The sequence below is a fragment of the Pecten maximus genome, chromosome 12 (genome assembly GCF_902652985.1).
Source record: "Pecten maximus chromosome 12, xPecMax1.1, whole genome shotgun sequence".
Taxonomy (NCBI): Eukaryota; Metazoa; Mollusca; class Bivalvia; order Pectinida; family Pectinidae; genus Pecten; species Pecten maximus.
In genome coordinates, this window is record NC_047026.1 from 1,297,365 (window position 1) to 1,316,589 (window position 19,225).

Genomic DNA, 19,225 nt, shown 5'->3' on the forward strand with positions numbered 1-19,225 from the left:
CTGATTTTGACTATACTGTCTCGGTCCAAGTTCTGATTTTGACTATACTTTCGAGGTCCCAGTTCTGATTTTGACCATACTGTCGTGGTCCCAGTTCTGATTTTGACTCTACTGTCTCGGTACCAGTTCTGATTTTGACTATACTGTCTCGGTCCAAGTTCTGATTTTGACTATACTTTCGAGGTCCCAGTTCTGATTTTGACCATACTGTCGTGGTCCCAGTTCTGATTTTGACTATACTGTCTCGGTACCAGTTCTGATTTTGACTATACTGTCTCGGTCCCAGTTCTGATTTTGACTATACTGTCTCGGTACCAGTTCTGATTTTGACTATACTGTCTCGGTCCCAGTTCTGATTTTGACTATACTGTCTCGGTCCCAGTTCTGATTTTGACTATACTGTCGTGGTCCCAGTTCTGATTTTGACTATACTGTCTCGGTACCAGTTCTGATTTTGACTGTACTGTCCCGGTCCAAGTTCACAACAATAAATTGATTTATTCTTTTACATTTTATTTCCTTCCGTCATACAGGTCAAGAATAAATCATGAGATCATTGTATGGTCGCCGAGTGAGTGTAGTTGTATCTATCCCAGGTCCTAATCTCAGCATACAGAGAGTTCCCGGGGCAGTCCGTATTTCCTACGTCACGGTGACCAAACAGACTGTAGTTAGCTTCAATATAACCTTTATTGACCCCACATTGTACCAGCGCTTTAGCGGCGTGGAGAGAATTTGCTGATGGTAGAGTATCCATGAAGTTCCCCATAAAGGAAACTGCGTAAGCAAGGGAGTTGTAATGTAGAGTGTGGGCACCAACGACACCCCAACCTCTGCCCTCATAAACACGTCCATCTTGACCAATCAGGAAGCTGTAGCCGATGTCATTATAACCTTACAAACAAAAGAATGTGCCAGAGTTTAGGATTAGTACAGAGCCCCTTGACTGACATGCCACACACTTATTTTATTTCGTTTTATCGAAATGTTGTTTCGTTTTAGGGAAATAATAATTCGTTATATATCGAAATGTTATTTCGTTATATGGAAATGTTATTTCGTTTTATCGAAATGTAATTTTGTTATATCGAATTTCAATTTAACGAAATAACTTTTCGATAAAACGAAATAAAATATGTGTGTAGCATGTCAGTCAAGGGGCTCCGTAGATATGCCATAATTATCATAAATATACTTTGACAGAAAATGCATCTTTAACATCAAGTTCCCAATATTATAACATTGATGATAAATCCAAAGACGATGCTCTTTTATCGAACGCTGTTTTTTATTTTACTTTTGGAAGGCAAGGACATATGCGTTGTTTTGGAATTGGGGTGAAGATTGAGTTAATTCGCGTGTGTTTAATATCGGCAGTACGAGTCATGGTGCTTTTAAAGGTTGAAAATCAGCCGAGGCTTACTTTTTATCAGAGTAAGCAAACGAGTTTATTTTAGGAATGGATTGTTGCCAAATGAGACTAACTTTAAATTCAAATTATATGGTGAAATGTCCACTATAGATTATTTTGTGCAATATGATAAAATATGACACATCCAGATATAAAAATTATCGACAAATGTTTGCGTTATTTATGGTTAAAAACATAAATATTTGTCACCGCGAAAGTTTCAACTTGATGAAATTGATTCCCTATATATATACAGAACTCCTATTATCCGCGAAGTGTCAATGCTCGTTGAAAAAGGTGTCATCCACATAAATTCCTGCAATAGAGTATAGAAGTTGATGTATAGAACTAACAATAGGTACACGTTATCGAATAAGATCTTCTTGACACTACTATTGGCTTATCATAATTATGATCTATTTTCGGGAAAGGCTTGTTTTCACAAACAAAGAGCATTTACTCGTATGAAACTAACGGCGTATTTTCAAAATAGGCTTATTTTTTTAAATCGGCTTGTTTTCGAGTTTTAAGGGGGATTAAATTCGGTCTTTTTATACAGTATCCTAAAATCCGAAAAATATCGCAAATATACCGAGAAATAAGTAAGATAACACCTGTATTAAAACCTGTGTCGATATGCATGATAAATACACTATTTGTAATAATCAAACTTGACGGAATAAAAGCATTTATGAAAAACGAGATAGTTAGAAATGACAGAATTGAGCTTATATCTTAATTAATCTCGATCTACGTTACCGAAGGCAAACCTCAGAACATGTCTTAAACATTATGGACAAAGAGGTTTGGTATCATATGTAATATGAATTGAAATCAAGCCTTTGTGGTAATTGGTGTTTCTTTAGAGACAGAGAGAGTATTTACGATAGATGTAATGACAAGCATGAGCCGTTGATATTGACCAGTCTATATGATTCTGTGTCCAATACAAATATAAAATCTATCCATTTAGTTTATATCGTTGTTTTGTCATTCAAATGTAAATATATATAAATAAGAGTAAATGTTCAAACTACATCACTAAAGGCTGTGTGGTAGGTGTGAGGTACTTATCTCCGTGATTTACTTATTTTTTATTTTTTATTTATTGATTTTTTTTGCCTTTCTTTTGTAAATACTCATTATAGGTCTTGATGTTGCTGTTCGATAGCATTTTTGCAGTAGTTACTCGATACTTACAACTGAAGTTCATTAATTAATCCCTCGATACTTCCTAGATCAGTTCATTAATTAGTTCCTCGATACTTACAACTGGAGTTCACTGAATTTAATGTGCAGTTGTCTGATACTAGCCACTGAAGTTTATTATTAGTTGTCTATACATATTTACCTCTTGAGTTCATGTGGTAGTTTTGAACACCCTTGAGTACTCCAGCACATTCAGTCTCACTATCACATGTGTGACCGTCCGTATGGTGTATAAAGAACAAGTGCACGCGATGATTCAATGAAGTTTCGTGAGTCGGCCTCCTCGCACCCCAAGCGTCCCGACTGATCACTTGTATGTTATCGCAAATCGACTGGTCGGATCCTCCTGAAACATACGTATGGGCTTTTACCTATGGGTACATATCGTAATATTTATGGTGACTGTGTATTACCTACAGGTACATATCGTAATATGTATGGTGACTGTGTATTACCTATAGGTACATATCGTAATATTTATGGTGACTGTCTTACTTACAGGTACATATCGTAATATATATGGTGACTGTGTATTACCTACAGGTACATATCCTAATATATATATGGTGACTGTGTATTGCCTACAGGTACATATCGTAATATATATGGTGACTGTGTATTGCCTACAGGTACATATCGTAATATATATGGTGACTCTGTCATACCTACAGGTACATATCGTAATATATATGGTGACTGTGTATTACCTACAGGTACATATCGTAATATATATGGTGACTGTGTATTACCTACAGGTACATATCCTAATATATATGGTGACTGTGTATTACCTACAGGTACATATCGTAATATATATAATGACTGTGTATTACCTACAGGTACATATCGTGATATATATGGTGACTGTGTATTACCTACAGGTACATATCGTGATATATATGGTGACTGTGTATTACCTACAGGTACATATCCTAATATGTATGGTGACTGTGTATTACCTACAGGTACATATCGTAATATATATATAGTGACTGTGTACTACCTACAGGTACATATCGTCATATATATGGTGACTGTGTATTACCTACAGGTACATATCGTGATATATATGGTGACTGTGTATTACCTACAGGTACATATCCTAATATGTATGGTGACTGTGTATTACCTACAGGTACATATCGTGATATATATGGTGACTGTGTATTACCTACAGGTACATATCCTGATATATATGGTGACTGTGTATTACCTACAGGTACATATCGTAATATATATGATGACTGTGTATTACCTACAGGTACATATCGTGATATATATGGTGACTGTGTATTACCTACAGGTACATATCGTGATATATATGGTGACTGTGTATTACCTACAGGTACATATCCTAATATGTATGGTGACTGTGTATTACCTACTGGTACATATCGTAATATATATATGGTGACTGTGTATTACCTACAGGTACATATCGTCATATATATGGTGACTGTGTATTACCTACAGGTACATATCGTAATATATATATAGTGACTGTGTATTACCTACAGGTACATATCGTCATATATATGGTGACTCTGTCATACCTACAGGTACATATCGTAATATATATGGTGACTGTGTATTACCTACAGGTACATATCGTCATATATATGATGACTGTGTATTACCTACAGGTACATATCGTCATATATATGGTGACTGTGTATTACCTACAGGTACATATCGTGATATATATGGTGACTGTGTATTACCTACAGGTACATATCCTAATATGTATGGTGACTGTGTATTACCTACAGGTACATATCGTAATATATATATGGTGACTGTGTATTACCTACAGGTACATATCGTAATATATATAGTGACTGTGTCATACGTACAGGTACATATCGTAATATATCTGGTGATTGTGTATTACCTACAGGTACATATCGTAATATATATATAGTGACTGTGTATTACCTACAGGTACATATCGTGATATATATGACGACTGTGTATTACCTACAGGTACATATCGTGATATATATGGTGACTGTGTATTACCTACAGGTACATATCGTGATATATATGGTGACTGTGTATTACCTACAGGTACATATCGTAATATATATGACGACTGTGTATTACCTACAGGTACATATCGTGATATATATGGTGACTGTGTATTACCTACAGGTACATATCGTCATATATATGGTGACTGTGTATTACCTACAGGTACATATCGTAATATATATGATGACCGTGTATTACCTACAGGTACATATCGTAATATATATGATGACTGTGTATTACCTACAGGTACATATCGTGATATATATGGTGACTGTGTATTACCTACAGGTACATATCGTGATATATATGGTGACTGTGTATTACCTACAGGTACATATCCTAATATGTATGGTGACTGTGTATTACCTACAGGTACATATCGTAATATATATATAGTGACTGTGTATTACCTACAGGTACATATCGTGATATATATGGTGACTGTGTATTACCTACAGGTACATATCGTAATATATATGGTGACTGTGTATTGCCTACAGGTACATATCGTGATATATATAGTGACTGTGTATTACCTATAGGTACATATCGTAATATATATAGTGACTGTGTATTACCTACAGGTACATATCGTAATATATATAGTGACTGTGTATTACCTACAGGTACATATCGTCATATGTATGGTGACTGTGTGATACGTACAGGTACATATCGTATTATATATGGTGACTCTGTCATACCTACAGGTACATATCGTAATATATATGGTGACTGTGTATTACCTACAGGTACATATCGTAATATATATGACGACTGAAACAAAATGTCGATTTCTAGATTAGATAAACATTACCGTTGTTATGCGAGGTGCAGCAACGATTGGTAGTGCCTCCACTGCACTTCCCTGTGACGTAGGATCCGGCACAGTACAAATGGTCATCCTGACATGTCCCTCCTATTGTAGTACACGGATCTGAAGGGACAATGACATTTTAGTTCCATAATCTTTAAAAAAAAAAAAAAAAAATAAAGGGAAAAAAAATTAACAAAAAACAAACAAGGTAATACATCATCTTTAGAACAAATCACGTTACCTGATCAAGCTACGCCGGATCGTTTTCTATCAATCATTCCAATGGGAAATTTTGCTCATTTTTTATTTCACCGTTTAATAAGATGCAACGATTAACACAAATCTAAAGGGTAGAGTAATTATGATGTTAACGGATGGTCTTAGTTAAACTTCCGTCGCGTGACAATTGTTATTCGACGCACGACAAAACAGGGACATTCGATTGTTGCACTTGCTCTACAGATTCAGATCTTAGACACTGACAGTATAGCCATCAGTACACGGAATCGTTGCGTCCCGAGAGAATCACCGCACGCCGAACTAATGCCCTGCAGGTAGGGCGTAAAAATTGTGCCTGCTGCCCCATTGCATGATCGTAAGAGGCGACTAAATTTGGGATCTTATCTTTTCTATTCTTTCTGAACAGCTTTCTGCTTCCTAATGTCTCCCTTGACAATGCCTCACTTTTGGCCTTTAGTTGAGCGTTCGCCCCTGTGAGGAAGGCTTTGTGTTCTGTCCTCTAGCAAAGACATACCAGAGTCTTTAAAAATGGTAGTTGCTGCTGCTGCTTAGAGCTGAGCATATTTGGATTGGGACGACTGGTTTTCCCGTTGTCAGTATAATGAGACCGGGTGGGGTGTGCTGCTGGGTGTCTTCGGCAGTAAGCTTCAGTGAGGTAGCACTATAAATCGGCAAAAGTTCCGGCCTATCACAAGAAGACTTAACACGAACATACCGCAGCCTCCCAAAACACACATACGCACTCACTACACGCATGCATGTCGCACGCACGGGAGGCCGTCCTTAAATGACCTAAGCTGTTAATAGGACGTTAAACAAAATAAATCAAACCAAACCTAATGTCGATGTAGCCGGCAGCCACATACTCCCGAACAACCTTAAATTCTAGTTGCACACATGTATTAATGGCAAACCAAGATGCTCATTCACGCTCTGCTAACATTAAAATGACCACTGGCCCGGACGCTTGACCGGGGGGAGTACTCGAGACATCAGTGTATAAAAATAATTGAAATTTACAGCATAACCTGTCAATCAAGTTATCTGAAGACATTCAATACTTTTAGTAAATTCGAGTTATCTCCCTTTCAGTATAAATGTAGTTTTGAGTTATCTTCCCTTCACATCGAGTTACTTCCGTTTGAATACAGGGACAGGATTTTGGCGACAATTTCTAAGTGGTAAAATCTGTGACATCCACATATGATCCGGCTGAAATAATTGATGTAAACCATGTAGAAATATTCTATAATTCTTTGTGTGTGTGTAATGACGTTCATTTTTGAGTATTTATGTAATAATTTGCATTTGCACCATGTTTGTAAATTTCAATCGTTCGGCTATGTCGCATGATGTGGTTGAAAGGGCATACATCCGTTTCGATCAGGTTATATATCGAATATTTAATACGATTGTGTTACTTTTAATGCCATGGATCTTATATGTGGATGTCGTAAGCTTTTGTCCGTCGGGTATTGGTAATCACATCTGGTTGACGGGTCATTAGCATTTGAATCTTCATTATCTTGTTTACTTTTGTAAGACCCGGGGCCGACTATTGTTATATAATTTGTGCTGATTATTTAATCGCGCGCAGGTGTGACAGTGTCGAGAGCCCGGGTTCAAGTAAATACTGTTTGATATTTCATTATAAATTAGTTTCAACGTCTCTGTGGTGCACAACGTCGTCATCAAAATATAGTAATATAATGAGACTACACATGTCATTCTCATATACGTGCATTTTATATAGGCGGTTTTTTATAGCCAATTTGTGTAAGTAAAATGTATAGGTTATTATTATAAGGGATACTTTCAGTCCTGTTCTATGTCAGTGTTAAAAATGTTTATTAAAATGTTGTTTTTAAGCATTACAATAATATTTTCCTAAAGCTGTACTACAAAATGTATATCTGTATATAGCTATAGGTAACTCGAGATCATATATCTTTATATGGTAGTATATTGGATGTATATATGACAGTGTGTGAATGTATTGCATTGTTTTACATTTTGAGATCATGCCTAAAGCGAATAGCAAAGGGGGTACTGCTGCCCAAGCTAAGAGACAGAAGTTGAGTACCAGGTCAAGCAGAGGCACAGACCAGATGCCAGCTTCAAATGACGACACAATCATGCCAACAATTCAGCCGGGGCCTAACATTATTCCAACCTTGGATGCAAGTGCTGGAAACAGGGAGAGCAGTTTAGCATGCATCCCCAACCCATGATAGGTACACAGTTTAACATTCAACCCCAACCTATAACAGGGGTCTGTGATAATTTGGGCCTGCATGTCTCTGACGCAAATAAACAGAAAATTTTGAATGGGGAATATATTGACCTAAGTATTCTTCTTCCCAAAAATGTGAACCAGCCTGAGGCTTCTCATAAGTTGCGATTGTTGAGGGCGAGTTGGTTATTCAGCCCAAAACAGTAAAAATCAAGATAAATGACATAAATTCTTGGACAGACGCGTTTATCATATACATGAGCATATACATTGATGCACACCCTGAACAGATGCAGGGTATGCTGAAGTATATGCAGCCGGTTCGATTAGGTGCTTCTCGATCGTCCAACATGGGTTGGAAGCAGTACGACGAGCATTACCGCCTGCGTAAATCTAGGTTACCATTAGCTTCGTGGGGATTGATTGATCCTGAACTTTGGCTTATATACATGCAGTCGTCCTCTCCAGCAGTGTCATTGATGAATAATGCCACAACTTCTAGTCAAAGTACACTCAAGTGTTATGATTACAATTACAAGGGTCAGTGTTCTCGCCCCCAGTGTCAGTATAAGCATAAATGCCTGTGCTGTAATGGGAATCATTCCTCTTCAAAATGCTTTCAGCAAAATAATAACCAGTATCGTTTTCGTGCCCAACAGTCAAGTCATCAACCAAACACAGCCCCCATCGGTGGTAAGCGTCCAGGAAAGAAACACAGCAAAACCTGTGGGCTCTGGGAAAGTCCCCAATTAACATTCACAATCTTTCAGTACTTCTTAAAGACTACCCAAGGAAAGAAGCTGCACACGTATTATTATCAGGTTTTCAAAAGGGGTTTAGGCTTCAATATACTGGCCCTAGAGTTACCTCCGAGGCAAGAAATTTGTCATCAGCATGTTCTTATAGTCATGAATTGGGTAATAAAATAGCAAAAGAAATAGAATTAGGAAGAATTGCTGGCCCTTATCCTTGCAAACCTATATCAACCTTGCACATTTCACCCATAGGATTAGTACCAAAGAAAACGGGTGGCATGCGACTCATAACACATTTATCACATCCAGCTGGGGAAAGTATCAATGACTACATTGACCCTGCTAAAAGTACTGTTAGTTACACTTCATTTGATCAGGTGGTTGATAAAATATCAGCACTAGGTATAGGTTGCTTAATAGCGAAGAAAGATATACAATCAGCTTTCCGTCTGCTGCCTGTTAACCCAGCAGATTTTGATAGGTTAGGTTTTCAGTTTCAAAACCAATATTTTATAGATAAATGTCTCCCCATGGGGTGTTCAATATCTTGTTCTTTATTTGAAAAGTTTGCTTCTTTTTTGGAGTGGGCGATCAAACATAGGTCTGGTCTTGATTCAGTTGATCATTATCTAGACGACTTCATATTTGGGGGCAAGGCGAACACAGGGGATTGTGAGATCTTAATGAAAACCTTTGATTATATATGTGCTGAGCTAGGAGTGCCTGTAGCAGAGGAGAAAACTGAGGGGCCCATAACTGTGCTAGTATTCTTAGGTTTAGAAATAGATACAATTGAGAGGAAAATCAGAATCCCCATGGAAAAAATTTTGGCTTTAAACACAAATTTAAACACACTCGTAAACAAAACAAAAATAACATTGAAAGATTTACAGTCAATAGTGGGCTTATTGGTTTTTTGTGGTAGGGCTATACCTTCATCTAGAGCTTTTAACAGGCGTTTTTATAATGCAATGTCTGGTGCTAAGCTCCCTCATAATTTTATTCGGGTTACAAAAGGGGTGAAGGATGATGCGAGGGTTTGGTTGACTTTCATGGAGGATTTTAATGGAGTCAACACCTTCCCAGATCCTGATTGGCTATCTGATCAATCGTTGGAGTTATTTACGGACAGTGCAGGAAGCTCTGACTTGGGTTGTGGGGCATTTTACCATAAGAGCTGGTCTTTTTTCAAATGGCCCTGCTCCTGGCAGAAAACCGAGATACTGCGCGATATAACTTTCCTAGAGCTAGTTCCAATTCTGCTAGCTATCCATACTTGGGGCAATGACCTTCGAGATAAGAAAGTCATTTTCCGAGTTGACAACAGTGCTTTGGCTACTATCCTGAATAAGAAGACTTCAAAATCAGACAGAGTTATGTGTCTTTTAAGAGAACTTATTCTGGTGTCAATGCAATACAATATTCAGTTTAAAGCACAACACATAGCTGGGGTAGACAATTTTATAGCGGACGCCATATCTCGATTTCAGTGGGGGAAATTTCGAGTCTTGGAGTCAGAAGCAAAAGCCCAACCAGAGCCTGTTCCTCCCAGATTTCTACATTTGATATCAGCTGTGAAGTAGATAAGCTCATTCGCTCATCCGTATCGGGAAACACAGCAAAAGCTTATACCATTGCTTTAAAGCGATTTAATGAGTTCCGGGTTACATACAAGTTACCAGATATTTCCCCTTTTCCGCTATCCCATGTAGTTCAATTCATTGCATTATTGTCGGCTAAAGGAGCAGCATATTCTACTGCAAAGAGCTACATATCTGGTTTAAGTTTTTACAGCAAGATTCATGACCTATTAGATGTAACTGACAAGTTTGTTGTTCGTAAAATGCTGGAAGGTATGAGGCGTCTTAAGCCAGTCAGAGATTCACGTCTTCCTGTAACTGTTGAGCTACTTCAGAAGTTGATAGGGGTTGTAGGCAAAGTTTGTCGATCTGACTACGAAGCTATTCTTTTTAAAGCAGCATTCTCACTAGCTTTTCATGCCTTTTTAAGGGTTGGGGAATTCACAACCGATGCCCAGTCTTCTAATCGAGGTGTGACATACGAGAATACAATAATCGTAAACAAAACTACTGTTGATATTTTTCTCCCTCTTTCCAAGACTGATCAGTATGGTAAGGGTGTTCATATTCAAGTGAGTGCGAATGAAGGAAACGTATGTGCTGTGAGATTGCTTGAACAATATTTTGCAGTTCGTCCCAAGTGTGGGGGGCCACTTTTTTGTCATTTTGGGGGTTCACCACTCACTCGATACCAGTTTACATCAGTCTTAAAGAAGTCAATAAGTATTCTAGGGATCGATAGTACTGGATACAAATCTCATTCCTTTCGTATTGGGGCGGCAACTATGGCCTCTGTCAACGGGGTGTCTGATGAGGACATTAAACGCATGGGTAGATGGGTTAGTGATGCTTATAAGGGCTATATAAGGACATCAGTGTTGTATTAGGATAATTACACATTAAGTATGATCTCAATTATGCTTGTTCATGTTGCTAACAGCATATAAGTTTCTTATAGGTAACATCAGAATATGGATCTTGGGCTCGTCCATAGTTAAGCGTGGTTTCATCCACGCCAGAGGTAGACCCGATGGTATCCATTTGGGACTAGATGACCTAGGGGCATTTATTTGGTGGCAGGGTCGGAGTGGCTTATCCGCTACAAGATTATCAGCAACCTTCAACCACATTAGAAAATTTGAGGATGACCCCAATATCTTCGTAATTCATTGTGGTGCTAATGATTTGGGAATTGTCCCTTTGAAAGAATTGCGCAAAAATCTCAAAGATTGTGTGTCCTATTTTCACAGAACCTTCCCTAATGTATTGTTAGTGTGGTCACAATTACTTCCCCGTCTTACATGGCGTCACAGCAGCAATCAGAAAGCAATGAAGGAGGGTCTGGTTAGGTTAAATAGTTGCATGGCTACATACATTCTGTCACTTGGTGGGGGTTACATTCGGTATCCTGACATATCATTGAGTTGTCCACAATTATTTGCTCAAGATGGGGTTCATCTTTCACCAATAGGTACAGATATATTTCTCAACACACTTCAGGGGGGTCTAGAAACTTTTATGAAATCCACAACAGCTATTTTTCCTACACTCAATCCATAAGTTGATTTATTTGGCTGCTGCTTTGTCTTGGTTTGTGTAGCTTCATTCCCTCTACTTTGTGGCGGTGGTCAGGCTATGCCTGTCCATTGGCGGATGTTGCTACATTTACCATAATTACAGCTTCAATGGATCAAGTTTGTAGCTTTATCGATGAATGATTTAAATTGGACTGTTAAATTGATATTGATCATCACCGATTGCATTGTTGATCGGTTAAATTAATTTTAAATTGCATTTCGCAATGAACCTATATTTGATTGCATTTAGCAAGCTATCTTCAATTATTTGTGCAGTTCGCACTTTCTTGAATTATTTGTGCAGTTCGCACTCGAGCTTCAGATGTCTGTTCCCAGGGTTTGTATGCTCATTATTATAATCTTCAGATGTCTGTTCCCAGGGTCTGTTGATTTTTCTCAATTTTTGAACATTTCATTGGAGGCTTGCCATATACCCTAGTTCAGGGTCGGTATCCTCAACTCTCTAGATAAAGCTGTGGCCAAATTATACCAAAAACAATGTGTTTGTCATTTGTTCGATTGAATGGTCTTTGATAACGCGCCGCATTTATATTTATAGCGAGATTTGTAACGGAGCCCAGAACGAGGCTATAACAACCTGCGCTGCACATAAACTACACACATGGCCGTTGTTTACATATCGAGCATACGTGAACTTTGCCTAATAATGCTTTCATTTAAACATATTAACAGTATATTCGCGTAATAACTGAACAAAATTAACAAACAAATATAAAATATACATTTAAATAATTAATTTTAAAATATAGTAATATGCATACAACAAAACATCGATACAATTTTAGATCGGTGAAGTTGACAATGCTCAAAAGCTAACCAGCAATCCAATAGACGTCCGGCAAAATAGGAATTCGATTATATTCCTTTTTCTTTTCTCGCTAAGTTCCAACGAATCATTTCCTTTCCTAAGGAGATACCAGGGTTTTGTCGATTCCTCTTACTTATGTTTCTTTTTTGGCAGAAACTGTCCAAGTTTTCCCAGGTCCACGCTTTCAGCGTTCCGCCATTTTGTATAGAATATAAAACCTGCCATTGCATTGTGGGACTAATTTTCAGAGGCCCTTGGTCCGGCAGCCACAGATATTATGTTTGGGAATTCCCCGTATACTTTCATAAATATTAGGAATGCAACAAGTCCAAAAACTGTAAAAACCTCAAAATGTAAACATTGCTATATGTTTCTTCGTACATATGTATGTGGCTTTAAAACTTATTAAAACAGAAGAGCGATGCGAAATATGCTATCTAACCTGATTGTGACGCATGATATCTTACCTGATGATGACGTATCTAACCTGATGATGACGTATGATATCTAACCTGATGATGACGTATCTAACCTGATGATGACGTATCTAACCTGATGATGACGTATGATATCTAACCTGATGATGACGTATGATATATAACCTGATGATGACGTATGTAACCTGATGATGACGTATGGTATCTAACCTGATGATGACGTATGATATCTAACCTGATAGTGACGTATGCTGTCTAAAGGGCCTGTCACACTACGACGTTCTCAACAGCGTTCGAGTAACGTGTTGCGAAACGCAGAGGAACGTCGAGAACGTTGGAAACAAGTTATAAGAAAGTTAGACGAGCGTCGACAAACGTTTAGGAACGTTGAGGGACGCCGACGAACGCTGAGGGTGAAAAATATTTTTGGGTGTGCACAAAAATTCACGACGTTCTACCAAAACGCTACTTACGCGTTAGAGGAACGCTACACGAAAGTTGGCGGGCGTTACTCGAACGTAACTCGAACGTCAGGACGTTCCCTGGACGCTAGGCGGACGACGGTCCATCAGGATCGAGTATCCAGCGCGTGGCTAGCGCTTGAGTAACGCCTGTGTAACGTCCGTCGAACGTCTATCCAGCGTGTCGCCAACGTTTCTCAGCGTTCACTGAGCGTTATTAATGCTCATGTAACGCTCTTTTAACGTATGTCAGCGTTCTGAATTTTTCCAACGTCAGTGTAACGTCCATGTAACTGTAACCGGTCGTTTTGAGCCGGGTCGGTTATTCAAATTGTCTACACCATGACTCCAACGCTTGAGTTCCAATTCATAATTTATTAGTCCATAAAACACCCTAAAATAACAAATAACAACAATAAGTAAAATAGTTACAATCTCAAAGTGGAATAATCCATCCCACAATAACACGACAGGTGTACGCACCTGACGCAACCGGAAGCATAACGCTTAGAACCTAAGATTCAAGAACACCTACTAACCCAGGCGTAATCATAAACGTTACAACTACTACTGAACTATGCACATTACAGATCTGACAAAGTAGCAAGTGCATAACGCTTATACAAACAATGACAATTTCTCATGTACATGGATATTCTTAAATGATGCTACCAACACAATATAAATGAAGCCATGTAAAAAACCTACCTCTTCATTTGACGAAGAGGGCTCGACTCCCGGGGAGACAACCCGTACAATATTACAGCGCATATAAATGCTACAATAATAAAATAAACAATGTTTACTAACATGTACTGGCACCGTATACTAACTACAATGTTTAATATAAAAGGCTAAATGCATAACGCCTATCAGCTAAACCAAAACGTTTATCCACACAGAATAAATAATAAGAAAGTGGCGGGAAATTCAATTTCTGGACAATCTTTACCAATAAGTAAATTATTTCAATTAATTTATAAAGGAAATAATTGACATTCAACATATCCAAATATTACTAAATACAATACAATATACATTAAAGTTAGAAATTATGAAGTACTCACAGTGATGTAGATTGGTACAACACGGATGCGCTAAATATATAGACGCGACATATACACGTCCACTCACAACGGTGCCTAGTACGGGAGTGACGCTACCCTAAAAAGCGCGGGTGCGCATTGACCCATGGTCACTCTACTATAAAAATAACTCTGACCTCTGACCTGTTAAACAGGTTTACATGTATATATATAAATAGCATACGATACAACTGCGTACACATATACATATGATAAATACAGAGCCTGTACATGCACAGTAGTACAAAAATGGATAAATCTAAATAATACCCAAATGTCATTAAATAATGACACTGTTACATAACGTCCTTGTAACGCGCCTGTAACCTACTGGTAGCGTTCAGGAGCGTTTGACAGGCACTTGCCATATATAAGGGGCTTGCAGAGGCCACGCCAGCCCTGTTGGAACTTTCACAGAGTCAAAAGCCCTCAGAAGAATGACAGACCAAGAGAAACACCAGTATGCTGTTGCTGCTCTCCTGAACGTTATAACAACGTTGATCTAGTAACTCAATTTGAAGAACGTCGACGTTCCCCGACGTTTCTCCAATTTTTCAAAACGCAACCAAACGTCCAACAAAACGCTATAGTGTGACAGGGCCTTAACCTGATGATGACGTATCTAACCTGATGATGACGTATGCTATCTAACCTGATGATGACGTATGATATCTAACCTGATGATGACGTATCTAACCTGATGATGACGTATGATATCTAACCTGATGATGACGTATGATATCTAACCTGATGATGACGTATGCTATCTAACCTGATGATGACGTATCTAACCTGATGATGACGTATTATATCAAACCTGATGGTGACGTATGATATCTAACCTGATGACGGTTCACAACATCTTCTGGAAGCAGATCCGGAACACAAGTTGCTGACGTAGTTACCGGAACAGGAAGAACTATCATCTTGACAAGTTCCTCCGTGATTCAAACATGGTGTGTCGGACCCTACATCAAACAAATGATTTATCACTACACACATAGACCAGGGACGCATTTTACTTAAAACTTTGCTAAGGCGAACCCCAAGGGATCGTGTTAAAGGTACTACACCACAAACAGCGTACCACTGGTTGTTAGAATATTTAAAAAGTGGAACCAGCGTTTATGATAAATCACTATTAAACAAAAGTGATAATATTATTGTTATGAATTATCGCTTGTTAGACCGAAAGCTACGTACAACATATAGAGTAGAGTACTATCAAAGTTCACCAGGAAACAACCAATAATATAGTCAGTCTAAAATTAAAGGAAGTCAGAATGTACCTGTAGGACTTGGGTAAGAGCTAGCTTAGTTGGTCATCTGTATCATAATATATACAGTAGTATAGTATTCCATTGGGGCCAAATTTCCAATATCGCTCCTTCGCTCCTTCGAACTAAACGCGAAGGAGCGAAGGAGCGACACAACGAGTAACGACAATCGACAATAGACTACTCTGTGATGTTTCGTTTGGACCAATTTTTCCAATATCGCTCCTTCACTCTTTCTACCTAAACGCGAAAGAGCGAAGGAGCTTCTTCGCTCCTTTGCTCTTTCGCCATCGTGTTTTCTCTCCTTTGCCATTGTATTTTCGCTTCTTCGCGTTTAGGTCAAAGGAGCGAAGTAGCGATATTGGGAATTTGGCCCTAACGGAACACCATACATTAGCCTTTTGTCGATCACCGTTACTCTTTATCAGAGATGTAACGCCCATAAAATAGTATATAAAGATAAGGTCGGGCCAAACGATACATTCGGTTAATAGGGTTATTCGACTTAGGCAGGTTCCAATAAATGGGGCCGCGGTGGCCGAGTGGTTAAGGTGTCCCTCCACCTCTGGGTTGCGAGTTCGAAACCTACGTGGGGCAGTTGCCAGGTACTGACCGTGGGCCGGTGGTTTTTCTCAGGGTACTCCGGCTTTCCTCCATCTTTAAAACCTGGCACGTCCTTAAATGACCCTGGCTGTTAATAGGACGTTAAAAAAAAAAACCTAAATAAATGGGGTAACTGTTTACTGTTTCCAGTGATTTTACCTTCTAGCCTCTGTATGGTGTTAAACGTATAACACTACATTTCAATGTGCTTTTATGTATGGACGTGAAATCAGCTATAATTGACATTATCTGTATATAAACTGTTTGATAATGAACGTTAAATGTTCATAGTTTAACCTCGTTTAATAAAATATCTGGTTAAAACTCGGAGTTCGTTCTCTACTTGTTCATGTACATGCATCATCTTTGTCTTTGATCAGAGGTTAAAAGCCGAGGTTGATATCGCTCAATCGCGATCAGTTAAGATAAACCATAGATAGACTAAAAGTGTCCCAGTTGAAGCAGAATGTGGTTACCCTTTCGGAACGCCTGGTCTTACCCTAGTTGTCTTTATTAGATTGTTTCCGTGTTAATTCGTGTGTTCTCCATACGCTGTTCTCGTTTCACATATATTCTTGGTGTGCTGGTGAAATCATGTGAAACGACACCAAAGTTAAACATGAAATCGAGTCTGGCTATTGTTGGTGTCATGGGATCGAGTCTGAATAGTGTTGATGTCATGGGATCGAGTCTGACTATTGTGGGTGTCATGGGATCGAGTCTGACTATTGCTGATGTCATTGGATCGAGCCTGGCTATTGTTGGTGTCATGGGATCGAGTCTGAATATTGTTGATGTCATGGGATCGAGTCTGGCTACTGTTGGTGTCATGGGATCGAGTCCGACTATTGTTGGTGTCATGGGATCGAACCTGACTTGTTGGTGTCATGGATTCGAGTCTTGCTATTGTAGGTGTCATGGGATCGAGCCTGACTATTGTTGGTGTCAAGGGATCGAGTCTTACTATTGCTGGTGTCATGGGATCGAGCCTGACTTGTTTGTGTCATGGGATCGAGTCTTACTATTGTAGGTGTCATGAGATCGAGTCTGACTATTGTTGGTGTCATGGGATAGAGTCTGACTATTGTTGATGTCATGGGATCGAGTCTATGAATTGTTGGTGTCATGGGATCGAGTCTTACTATTCCTGGTGTCATGGGATCGAGCCTGACTTGTTTGTGTCATGGGATCGAGTCTTACTATTGTAGGTGTCATGAGATTGAGTCTGACTATTGTTGGTGTCATGGGATAGAGTCTGACTATTGTTGATGTCATGGGATCGAGTCTATGAATTGTTGGTATCATGGGATCGAGTCTTACTATTGTAGGTGTCATGGGATCGAGTCTGACTATTGTTGGTGTCAAGGGATCGAGTCTGACTATTGTTGGTGTCATGGGATCGAGCGGAACTTGTTGGTGTCATGGGATCGAGTCTTACTATTGTAGGTGTCATGGGATCGAGTCTGACTATTTTTGGTGTCAAGGGATCGAGTCTGACTATTTTTGGTGTCATGGGATCGAGTCTGACTATTGTTGGTGTCATCGGATCGAGTCTGACTATTGTAGGTGTCATGGGATCGAGTCTGACTATTGTCGGTGTCATGGGATCGAGTCTGACTATTGTTGGTGTCATGAGATCGAGTCTGACTATTGTCGGTGTCATGGGATCGAGTCTGACTATTGTTGGTGTCATGAGATCGAGTCTGACTATTGTTGATGTCATGGGATCGAGCCTGGCTATTGTTGGTGTCATGGGATCGAGTCTGACTGTTGTTGGTGTCATGGGATCGAGTCTGAATATTGTTGGTGTCATGAGATCGAGTCTGACTATTGTTGGTGTCATGAAATCGAGTATGACAGCTAACTAGTCTATACAATAAACCGTGGTTATTTGTCATAGAAGGGACAATTACAACAATATGCACACTAAATTATGACAAGACACTCTCAATTAACGATTTTGTTGTCCCTAACAATAACATGGTTTAAACAAGATTTTGACATACCATATTACGTTCTAATTCTGCAGCAGTTTACAAATGTAAACGTTATCACCATATGTTTCCTTGATGAAGTCCTTTTTCTGCCAATTTGTAAGAATAACATTTGTATGTAGAAATATTCATCTTCAGTAAAACAGAGAATAGTGCTATGTTTAGGTCATCGTCTCTTTACTTACCGACCGAGATATGGAAGAATGCCACCAATACTGTCAATGTTACCAGCGACATTATAGACACGTTCCTGTAGAACTGACGATAAGATTCCTGGTGTAAACCTATATCAATGTCAGGCCGTATCTACATTTGATCACACGAGGTGAGGCTTTTTAAACATTCCTTGTTACGACTGTTATTATCGCCAAATGAAGCACAAGAGTTGGAATGTGAGGTGAAAAATTCTGATATTATTTAGAACCAATATACTCGGTATATTCGCTTTCAGTTAAATTATTTTATGCAAACATGACGTGTACAAAGTTAAGGTCAGACAAATACAGTATTGCTCGTCAAATTGACGAGTACAAGGTCAGGGTCAGGCCAATAATCCACTAGCGGTGCTGCTACAGTGTGACGAGTACGAGGTCAAGGTCAGGGTCAGGCCCATAGTCCACTACAGTGTGACGAGTACAAGGTCAGGGCCAGGCCCATAATCCACTAGCGGTGCTGCTACAGTGTGA

At 38.9% G+C, this 19,225-nt stretch overlaps 1 protein-coding gene and 1 long non-coding RNA gene across 2 annotated transcripts; both read right to left on the reverse strand.

Moving 5' to 3' along the window:
* Positions 1 to 496: 496 nt before the first annotated feature.
* LOC117339232 (peptidoglycan-recognition protein SC2-like) lies at positions 497 to 18,905 on the reverse strand. The gene is made up of 5 exons (XM_033900707.1): positions 18,725 to 18,905; positions 15,508 to 15,633; positions 5,469 to 5,588; positions 2,763 to 2,966; positions 497 to 894 (listed from the first exon to the last, which is right to left on the reverse strand). Exons 1-5 carry the CDS (start codon positions 18,774 to 18,776, stop codon positions 554 to 556), a joined length of 843 nt encoding a protein of 280 aa, XP_033756598.1. The 5' UTR covers positions 18,777 to 18,905; the 3' UTR covers positions 497 to 553.
* On the reverse strand, positions 13,941 to 14,961 carry LOC117339235. Its single transcript, XR_004535134.1, has 2 exons — positions 14,289 to 14,961; positions 13,941 to 13,974 (listed from the first exon to the last, which is right to left on the reverse strand). It is a non-coding gene; the product is annotated as an uncharacterized LOC117339235 (long non-coding RNA).
* Positions 18,906 to 19,225: the final 320 nt, after the last annotated feature.